This window comes from Protobothrops mucrosquamatus, unplaced genomic scaffold, assembly GCF_001527695.2.
Source record: "Protobothrops mucrosquamatus isolate PMUCROS unplaced genomic scaffold, P.Mucros_1.0 scaffold_257, whole genome shotgun sequence".
NCBI lineage: Eukaryota > Metazoa > Chordata > Lepidosauria > Squamata > Viperidae > Protobothrops > Protobothrops mucrosquamatus.
This window is the reverse complement of record NW_015386333.1, coordinates 4,509,041-4,519,966: the sequence shown is the minus strand read 5'-3', so window position 1 is coordinate 4,519,966 and position 10,926 is coordinate 4,509,041. Positions and strand designations below refer to the sequence as shown.

Sequence of the window (10,926 nt, the reverse complement as noted above, 5' to 3'; positions counted from 1 at the left end):
TTTCTGATAATGTATTGAATTGGATTGTTTTTTTTTGTGTATGTTTGTGTTATAAATGCATCATATTACTTAATGTTCAATTATAAAAATTAATAAAATTTTCTTTAAAAAAAAAGAGAGTGAAGAAGATCTTAAAGTCCAAACTCAATGGAGGAAATACCATAAAAGCAATCAACACCTTGGCAATTCCAGTCATTAGATACACAGCTGGAATAGTGGACTGAACTCAAGCAGAACTAAAAGCAGTGGATAGGAAGACGAGAAGAAGAATGACAATGAATCATTTCCTTCATCCACGAAGTGACATTGACAGACTTTATCTACCAAGGCAAATAGGTGGGCATGGAATGCTGCAAGTACATCAGATGGTTGAAGAAGAAAAATGCCTTTGGAAGAATATCTGAAGGACAGTGATGAAGATGTACTGAAATTAGTATATTAGGAAGGCTTACTGACTACTGGAGAGACCAAACTGGCCTACAAGAAGAACAGAATAGAGGCATGGGAAGAACAGAATAAAGGCATGGGAAGACAAAGCACTACATGGCCAGTACGTTAAAAAAATAGCTGGGAAAGCAGATAATAACAAGACCTGGCAATGGCTAAGAGCAGGAAAATTGAGGGACTAATTCTGGCTGCACAAGACCAAGCCTTAAGGACAAATGCATATAAAGTCAAAATTGAGAAGACAGCAGCAGACAGTAGATGCCACCTATGCAAACACGCTGAAGAAACAGTGGACCACCTGGTAAGCTGCTATAAGAAGATCGCCAGACTGACTACAAGCAGCGGCATGACAAAGTAGCAACAATAGTGCATTGGAAGAGCTGCAAGAAATATCATAAAGGACTCTCTGATAAATTGAAAGAAAAAAAGGACAAGTATAAAAAGTGGAAAGAAGGGCACATAACTAAGGCAGAATATCAGCAAATAGCCTGAGCCTGCAAAGATGAAGTGAGGAAAGCTAAGGCTCAAAATGTACTAAGGCTTGCAACAAAAGGAAAAAATAACAAAAAAAATCCTTCTTTCAACATGTAAAAAACAAGAAAACAGATAAGGAAATGATTGGTCTATTAGTGGGAGAAAGTGGCAAGAAGGTGACAAGCATTGGAGAAAGCAGTACTACTCAATTCGTTTTTTGCATCCATATATGCATAAAGGGAAAAAGTAGTCCAACCTATCAAAAACAATACCGTAAAAAACAGATTAGAAACACAAGTTAAGATAGGCAAGAAAATGGTAAGTGAGCACCTGTCCACCCTAGATAAGTTCAAATCACCAGGACCAGATGGACTACACCCCAAAGTTCTGAAGGAACTGGCAGATGTGATCTCAGAACCACTGAACTGTATCTTTGAAAGATCCTGGAGCACTGGGGAATTTACCAGAGGACTGGAAAAGAGCTGATGTAGTTCTCATCTTCAAAAAAGGAAAAAAATGGATCCAGGAAACTACAGACCTATCAGCCTGACCTCAATACCTGGGAAGATTTTGGAAAAGATAATCAAGAAACGAATCAGCGAACACCTAGAGGCAAACAAAGTCATTACCAAAAGCCAACATGGGTTTGTCAAAAACAGATCATGCCAGACAAATCTTATTGCATTCTTTGATCAGGTGACAAAATTAGTGGACCAGAGGAATGCTATGGATATAATTTACTTGGACTTCAGTAAGGCATTTGATAAAGTAGACCACAACCTACTATTTGATAAGATAGAAAAATGTGGGTTAGACAGCATCACCACCAGATGGATTCATAGCTGGCTGACTGGCCGTACTCAGCATGCGGTCCTCAATGGAACTGCATCTACATGCAGGGAAGTGTGTAGTGGGGTGCCCCAGGGCTCTGTTCTGGGCCCAGTGCTCTTCAACGTCTTCATCAATGATTTGGATGAGGGGATAGATGGGGAACTCATCAAATTTGCAGACGACACCAAGCTGGCAGGAATAGCCAACACTCCAGAAGATAGGCTTAAGATACAGAAGGATCTTGACAGACTTGAACATTGGGCACTATCTAACAAAATGAAATTCAATGGTGAAAAAAAGTAAGGTTCTACATTTAGGTAAGAAAAATCAAATGCACAGGTAGAGTATAGGTGGTACCTTGCTCAATAGTAGCAACTGTGAGAGGGATCTTGGGAGTCCTAGTGGACAATCACTTAAATATGAGCCAGCAGTGTGCTGCAGCTGCCAAAAAAGCCAACACAGGTTGCATTGACAGAGGGGTAGAATCAAGATCACGTGAAGTGTTAATACCACTTTACAATGCCTTGGTAAGGCCACACTTGGAATACTGCATCCAGTTTTGGTCACCACGATGTAAAAAAGATGTTGAGACTCTATAAAGAGTACAGAGAAGAGCAACAAAGATGATCAGGGGACTGGAGACTAAAACATATAAGGAACGGTTGCTGGAATTGGGTGTCTAGTCTAATGAAGAGAAGGATGAGGGGGGACATGATAGCAGTGTTCCAATATCTCAGGGGCTGACACAAAGAAGAGGGAGTCAAGCTATTCTCCAAAAACACCTGAAGGCAGGACAAGAAGCAACAGATGGAAACTAATCAAAGAGAGAAGCAACCTAGAACTAAGTGGAAATTGTCTGACAGTTAGAACAATTAATCAACAACCTGCCTCCAGAGGCTGTGAATGCTCCAACACAGGAAGTTTTTAAGAAGAGACTGGACAGCCATTTGTCTGAAATGGTATAGGGTTTCCTGCCTGAGCAGGGGGTTGGACTAGATGATCTCCACGATCCCTTCCAACATCATTATTATTGTTATTGTTATTGTTATTATCTAGGGTGAACAGGTGCTCACTTACCATTTTCTTGCCTATCTTAACTTGTGTTTCTAATCTGTTTTTTACGGTATTGTTTTTGATAGGTTGGACTACTTTTTCCCTTTATGTATATATGGATGCAAAAAACGAGTTGAGTAGTACTGCTTTCTCCAACGCTTGTCACCTTCTTGCCACTTTCTCCCACTAATAGACCAATCATTTCCTTATCTGTTTTCTTGTTTTTTACATGTTGAAAGAAGGATTTTTTTTTGTTATTTTTTTACTTTTGTTGCAAGCCTTAGTACATTTTGAGCCTTAGCTTTCCTCACTTCATCTTTGCAGGCTCGGGCTATTTGCTGATATTCTGCCTTAGTTATGTGCCCTTCTTTCCACTTTTTATACTTGTCCTTTTTGTCTTTCAATTTATCAGAGAGTCCTTTATGCAGCCATGCTGGTTTCTTTTGAGAGCTGTTATTTTTCTTCTTCGTTGGTATTGTGCTAGACTGGGCTTTTATAATCTCACTTTTTAAAATTTCCCAAGCTTCTTGAGTTGTTTTTCCCTTGAGGATTCTCATCCATGGAATCCTTCCCAAGTTGTCTACGTTTGTTGAAATTAACTCTCTTAAAGTCCAACACTCTAGTTTGACTGTGTCCTATTGCTTGTGCTTGCATAATGTTGAATTCCAATATTGCATGGTCACTCCCCCCCCAAGGTTCCTGTGGTTTCAACACCTTCTATCATTTCATCTCTGTTAGTGAGAATTAAGTCCAACATGGCTGATCCCCTAGTTCCCTTCTCTACTTTTTGGAAGGCAAAGTTGTCTGCTAGGTTTGTCAGGAATCTGTTTGATCTTCCGCTTGGTGCAGAGTTTGTCTCCTAGTTGATGTCAGGGTAATTAAAATCCCCCATTACTCTTATGATGTGCTTCCTACATACCTTAGTTAACTGACTAGCAAAAAGTTCATCTATTACTTCTATTTGGTTAGGTGGCCTATAGTATACACCTATGGCAATGTCATTTTTTCTCCTTTTATATTGACCCAAATGCATTCAAGACAGTTTTCATCATTGTTGTGCTCTATTTCTGTAGAGATGTAGTTATTTTTTATATAGAGAGCAACTCCACCTCCTCTTTTATTTGGTCTGTTTCTTTTAAATAATTTGAATCCCTCTAGCTGTGTGTTCCAATTGTGGGTTTCATCCACCAAGTTTCCGTACACCCTCTGTCCTTTAAATACGATCAATAAAATCATAGCCTACTTATTCAGATTTTTAACTTATTGTTTTGAATATTGATTTCAATGGAATGATGAAGAGTGAAATGTGCTTTGAGGTCTATCCTGCCTTTACTTTGAATCTTTACACTGAATCTTCTCAACATGGGTCTTTCAGATATATTGGTACTCCCCAAAATATCAAAGTTTCCAAATGAAACAGCTGATTGGAAATTCTGGAAGTCACAATCCTGATACAGCTCCAGTATACTTGGAGTGCATGAGAGCAAAGAAAAGATGGAAAAGTGTTTAAGAGGAAGAAAATGAGTCTTTAAAAGTATTAAAATCTTAATTTAGAAACTGACATACTGCAAAACAGAGAATTAGCAGTAAATAAAATAAAGGTGGGATGTAACTGCATTTTCGGAGACAAGTTATAGATTTGGTGGGTATGTTCATTGGTTCTGAAGTCTGCTTGACTGTAATTTGCAGCTGGTATAATAAAACAATGCACAGTTCCCATGACTTCACCCATCCCAACCCCCAGAAATGTGGCTCTAAAACTCCTTACTGCTTGGGATAGAGATATATGCCACATTTCAGAAGCACATTTCGCCTCAATTCAAACTTGAAAGAAAGGTGATTGTTTCTCTTCTGACTTGCTTATCAATTATATCAACATTTTTCCTTCTTCTCTGACATATTAACAAAGAATCCTGGCAGCTACCAAGCACATGCTTCTTCCTTCTGATCTCACCAAGACTTATGCTCAGAACCAGCTGGGCTTGCTGCAGTTCCACACTGATGTAATCTCCCTGAGATCCTGCTGCATACATTAGGATGCCCTCACGTTCCATTGTTTTGAAGTTGAACCCAATGATGTCTTCAGTGGAACGAACTTTTTTGCTGCGAAACTGGTAAGAAATGGCATCATCCCCATCAAAATATAAGATTTCAGAATCTGCAGGAAAGAACCAATATACAGTTATCACAAGTCAAGTCCTTTTCCCAAGTGACCACCAGCTCATCATAACCAGCACAATCCCAAATAAGACGAATGCTAAGCTTGCATGTCTGAAACTTCTGAAGAGGCTGAGGTCAGGGATCAAGTTTTCCCTGTTCTTCACAATGCAACACAATTTCCCGAGTTCCAGTTGCTCCCCATCTTACCTGGTCTCACTCTGACCAAAACACCCTCTTGGAAAAATACAACTTGAAAACAAGTTCTTTCCATCCTCTTTTTTCACTCTCAGAGTTTAAGAAGAAAAATGGCAAAATAAATCTGGCAATCATAATTTTGCTTCAAAACGAAAGGCTGAAAAGGTGTCTCAATAATTTATCTAAAGATATTTTTGCATTTCTGCCATAAAAGACTCATCTGTTTCATATATTATTTTTAGCTACTCTCTCCCTAAGTGATGTAAACAGAAAAAAAGCACTTCAAATTCCACTTCCATCCCTCTTATTTCACTTTTCATGAAAAGGGAGGGGTGAGAATAACTTTTGCCTTACACCTTCCATATTTCCAGCCATTTTTTGTTTCCAAACTTCAGCTAAAGGACATTATTCTCAGCAGAATCACTTACCATAGTAGCATCCATAAAGGCCTACTCGTAAGCCAATAGTGCCCTGTGGGTTCCAAGCCACAGGAATGATCCGGAGATAGCGAGCCAAAATGGGGTAATGTAGGTCATGGCTGACCACACCACTAGAATTTACATTGCCAAAAAATGTCTAGGTCAGAAAAAAGAAAAGCAAGAGTTGGAAATGCTACTCTGGATGTGGCTAAAAATGCTTGGATTTTTAATATTGCATAAGAAATCTTGGTTTTCACAAATGAGGGGGGGGGGGGAATCAGAGACCAACAAGAGGTAAGAAACAATTCATATTTCACATGCAGCCCGAACATCCAACTTATGGATAATATGGATGATATGGATAATCACTTAGGGAAGAGCTTGTGCCAGTTGTTATAGCCAGACACAGTTTAATACAATGAACTAAAAGGAATAAATTTCTCACTTTATGGTATCTCCTTATATAATTCATTCTCATCACAAAAGTCTTTCACAGATTCTAAGATAAGTTTTCAATGTGTATTAAATTCATTATAGCAAAGAAACAACAAGAACTGAATATGTTTTGTGTTGAATAATTTATTTTAATACATATTGGATAAAGCAAAAAAAGGTAAGAAGGAAGATCTATCTTTAATCATTGCATCTTTCTTCTCAAAACGATCAAGCAGCAAATTAATATTAATAATTTACTTTGAGTTCAAATGAAAGCTGATTTTTTTAGAATTAATCCTCTTTCTTACTCTCTTTACACACAAATGAGCAAAAAATCTGTTTCAAGGTGGCAAATATAACAACAACAACAACAACAACAACAATAGAGTTGGAAGGGACCTTGGAGGTCTTCTAGTCCAACCTTCTGCTCAGGCAGAAAACCCTATACCAGTGGTGGCGAACCTATGGCATGGGTGCCAGAGGCGGCACTCGGAGCCCTCTCTGAGGGCACACGTGCCGTTGCCCCAGCCTTGCCTCCCCCCATGACCCCCTCCTCTCCAGCAGCCCCCCTGAAGGAGACTCGCCCCTGAGTGTGGCCCACGCAGAGCAGCGCAGCCAAGGACATGGCAGCCAGGCAGCGTAGACAAGACTCTACCCTCACACCCCATCACGCACAGTTGATGCTGCGAGGCGCGGGCAGAGGCCGTGGCCGCCATGGCACTGCTGGGCGATCTGCGGCGGGCCCTGGAGGTGGTGAGTGGCCCTGTAGGCAGGCGGGATGGGGCGGAGCGGGGGCAGGGCAGGGGGTGGAATGGGGGCGGGCCCAATTTTTGGGCACTCAGTCTCTAAAAGGTTTGCCATCACTGCCCTATACTATTTCAGACAAATAGTTGTCCAATCTCTTCTTAAAAACCTCCAGTGTTGGAGTATTCACAACTTCTGGAGGCAGATTGTTCCACTAATTAATCGTTCTAACTGTCAGGAAATTTCTCCTTAGTTCTAAGCTGCTTCTCTCCTTGATTAATCCATTGCTTCTTGTCCTGCCTTCAGGTGCTTTGGAGAATAGCTTGACTCCCTCTTCTTTGTGGCAACCTGAGATATTGGAACACTGCTATCATGTTACCCCTAGTCCTTCTTTTCATTAAAGTAGACATAGTTTAAAATTTTAAACCTGCTTTCTATCTCCTCCTGAGCCCCACCCTGGGTATTCACCCTGTAGAAAGGGAAGGTCTGGATTTTCCCACATATGCCTGTCTGGCTAAATCTCAGAGTGTGTTTTTTTTTTAAGTTTTTTATTAATAAAACAGTTAAAACAAAAAATGACCTAACGTGTCGTTCCAGTATATATAATCCTAACAATTTGTTCCTTGTCATACTTATAATTCCTAATCTCTATATATACATATTTTCCTATACAATACAGTCTCAAATTTGTTTCTCTATATACTAGCATACAGTTTTATATACCACAATCTTAACACTAACTTAAAGCCCGAACAGTTCTCCTTGACTCGTACCAGCAATAAAATTTGTCCCAGATTTCAAAATAGTCCGTAGTAAGCCTATCCATATCAGCACACGATAAGATTTTATATAGAATCTCTTCTTCTGTTGGAATGTCTTTATTTCTCCAGTTTTGTGCGTAGGCCAATCTGGCAGCCGTGAAGATATGTAACATTAAGTAAAGTGCCCCTTTATCGTATTTCTGCGTGGTAATACCTAGTAAGAGGAGTTCTGGTTTTAGCTCTACCTCTGTCATTAGTATTTCTTCTAGCCATTTTTTAACCTTGTTCCAAAAGTCACGGGCTTTCGGGCACTCCTCCCACATATGATAATATGTCCCTCTTGCCAAATTACATTTCCAGCATATAGGGGAGAAGTTTGGGTCCATTTTAGCTAGTCTTGCGGGTGGGAAGTGCCATCTATAAAACATTTTGTAAAGGTTTTCTTTGTAGGATGTGGCCAGGGTGAGCTTCCTGTTTCGTGCCCATAGTTCTTGCCAGATATGCAGATCAAAGTTGAGATCAAAGTCCCTGCTCCACGTTAACATGGTTTCTTTTACCTGTTCTTCGTACATTGCCTGATCTAACAAATGATATAACTTTTTAATCATTTTATCCTCAGTACCTAATAGTATTTTATCCAGCCCTATCAATTCTATTTTTATGCCTAATTCCTTTTTGTCTTTCCAACATCTCGCCTGTAATTGAAGGTATGCCCACCATTCTAATTCTATCCCTTCGTCTTAAAGAGTTTTCCTGGATTTCAATTCCCCTTTCTCATCTAGTACGTTTTTATATGTTATAATCTTCCCTAATTGAATAAACTTTGGATATACATATATTTCTAATGGTGAGATCCAGCCAGGGACTTGAGTATAGTTCGGTTGCTAGGTTTTGACCCATGCATCAATTAAAGCCCGACTAATATATTGCCTGCGAAAATATTTATGTGATCTATATTTCTGGTCCCATAGCATAGCATGCCATCCTATTTGTAGGTCATGACCTTCCAAACATAGTAATCTCCTGTTCTTCAAAAGTATCCAATCCCGCACCCATATTAAAACTATGGCCTGATAGTATTTTTCCAGGTCAGGGAGGCCAAGTCCCCCCCTCTCCTTCGAATCCTGCAATAATTTTAATTTGATCCTCGCTTTTTTTCGTTGCCAAATAAATTTGAGAATAATTTTGTTAAAGTTTTGAAAAAATTTCTTATCCAATTTTATGGGTATACACTGAAACAGAAATCAGATTTTCGATAAACATTCATTTTAATTACAGCTATTCTGCCCATGAAGGAGAGCTGTAAGTTGGTCCAAGTATCTAAATCAGCTTTAATTTGTTCAATTAATTTATCATAATTGTCTCTCTTAAGTGTAACACATCTAGCGGTTAGTTGTATCCCTAAATATCTTATTTTATTCGTAATTTGAATACCTATTCTATCAGCCAATTCATTTTTCTGTACTTTAGTCATGTTTTTGACGAGCATTTTAGTTTTTTCTTTATTTATCTTCAGACCTGCTATTTCCCCATATTTACTCAACACTTCCATCAATCTTATCCCTGATTGCAATGGCTCTTCAATTATAAAAACTAAATCGTCTGCAAAAGCTTGCAAAAGCTTGCGTTTTAAACGTTTCTTTCTTGATCTCTAAACCTTTGATCTGTCTATCTTTTCGAATTACTCTGATCAATACCTCTAGAAATAATATAAACAACAATGGCAATAACGGAAAACCTTGCCTTGTACCTTTTTGAATTGGAAAGCTATCGGTCGTTTCTCCATTAATTATTACTTTCGCTGCCTGATTAAAATAGACTGATTTAAACATATTTATAAAGTTTTCCCCGAAGTCCAAATACGACGATTAAACATAAAATCCCATTTCACATTATCGAAAGCTTTTTGTGCATCAAGAAAGATTAAACTCATTTGCTTTTCATTGTGCACCTCATAATACTCCAGTATATCCAAAACAATCCTAACATTATTTCTTATGTATCTTTTTGATAAAAAGCCATTTTGATCAGAGTGTATAAAATCTGCTAGAAATCTTTCAAGTCTTTGCGCCATTATAGCCATAAAGATTTTATAGTCTAATAATGAAATGGGTCTATAGTTTTTAATAATAATAATAATAATAATAATAATAATAATAATAATAATAATAATAATAATAATAATAATAATAATAAAGTTGGAAGGGACTTGGAGGTCATCGAGTCCAACCCCCTGCTCAGGCAGGAACCCTACACCATTTCAGACAAATGGCTATCCAGTCTCTTCTTAAAAACTTCCAGTGTTGAAGCATTCACCGCTTCTGGAGGCAGGTTGTTCCATTGGTTAATTGTTCTAACTGTCAGGAAGTTTCTCCTTAGTTCTAAGTTGCTTCTCTCCTTGATTAGTTTCCACCCGTTGCTTCTCGTCCTGCCTTCAGGGGCCTTGGAGAATAGCTTGACTCCCTTCTTTGTGGCAGCCCCTGAGATATTGGAACACTGCTATCATGTCCCCCCTCGTCCTTCTCTTCGTTAAACTAGACATAGCCAATTCCAGCAACCGTTCCTTATATGTTTTAGCCTCCAGTCCCCTAATCATCTTTGTTGCTCTTCTCTGTACTCTTTCTAGAGTCTCAGCATCTTTTTTAACATCGTGATGACCAAAACTGGATGCAGTATTCCAAGTGTGGCCTTACTAAGGCATTGTAAAGTGGTAAGGAGAGCTTCTTCCCATGAAGCCGGTGTTTTAGCTTTGGTTAAGACCTCATTAAATAGTTCCAACTAAATCTCAGAGTGTTTATGGGACATACTTGAATTAGGTCTGCTCAGTCAGAAACTGGAGACCCCTTTATCAAGAACAAAGATTAGACCAGATTCCTGCAGGAAGCAAGGTCAGACTTGGTATCCCTAATAGTCTGTTCTACTTAGAAGCCCTGATGGCACAATGGTTAGAATGCAGTACTGCAGGCTAACTCTGCCCACAGCCAGGAGTTTGATCCTGACGTGCTCAAAGTTGATTCAAGATCAGTAAAATGAGGACCCAGATTGTTGAGGGCAATATAGTGACTCTATACCCAGAGAGTGCCATAAAGCACTATGAGGTAGTATATAAGTCTAAGTGCTATTATTACTCTGTGATTCCAAACTAGCCTATAGTTTGAAAAGTAACTATGTCTGCTAAGATTTGTTGTAGTAAATCAGTACTTGAAGATGTAGCGGGGACTGCCTGAGAGTGCTTGCAGGAGCTTGACTGGGAAGGGAAAGATTGGGACAGCTGCAGTTGGCTTTGGGTGTGGTTGGAGTTGAGAAGAGAAGGTCTGGAAGCTTATTTTATTTTTCTATCAAGGGTATTTTAAATAGAGGCTAAGTAGAGTGAAGTTTTATTGCTTCCTCCGTGGGAGGATATCTGA

General features: G+C 39.0%; 1 protein-coding gene across 1 annotated transcript in view; it reads right to left on the bottom strand.

The window, feature by feature from the left end:
• The window catches only part of CNTNAP1 (contactin associated protein 1), a 98,700-nt gene that overhangs the window by 59,522 nt on the left and 28,252 nt on the right, over positions 1-10,926 (bottom strand). Inside the window, exons 4-5 of the mRNA XM_015831529.1 lie at positions 5,589-5,736; positions 4,760-4,963 (exon numbers count right to left, since the gene is read on the bottom strand). Coding sequence (XP_015687015.1) covers positions 4,760-4,963; positions 5,589-5,736 — 352 coding nt within the window. The remainder of the gene's footprint in view (positions 1-4,759; positions 4,964-5,588; positions 5,737-10,926) is intronic.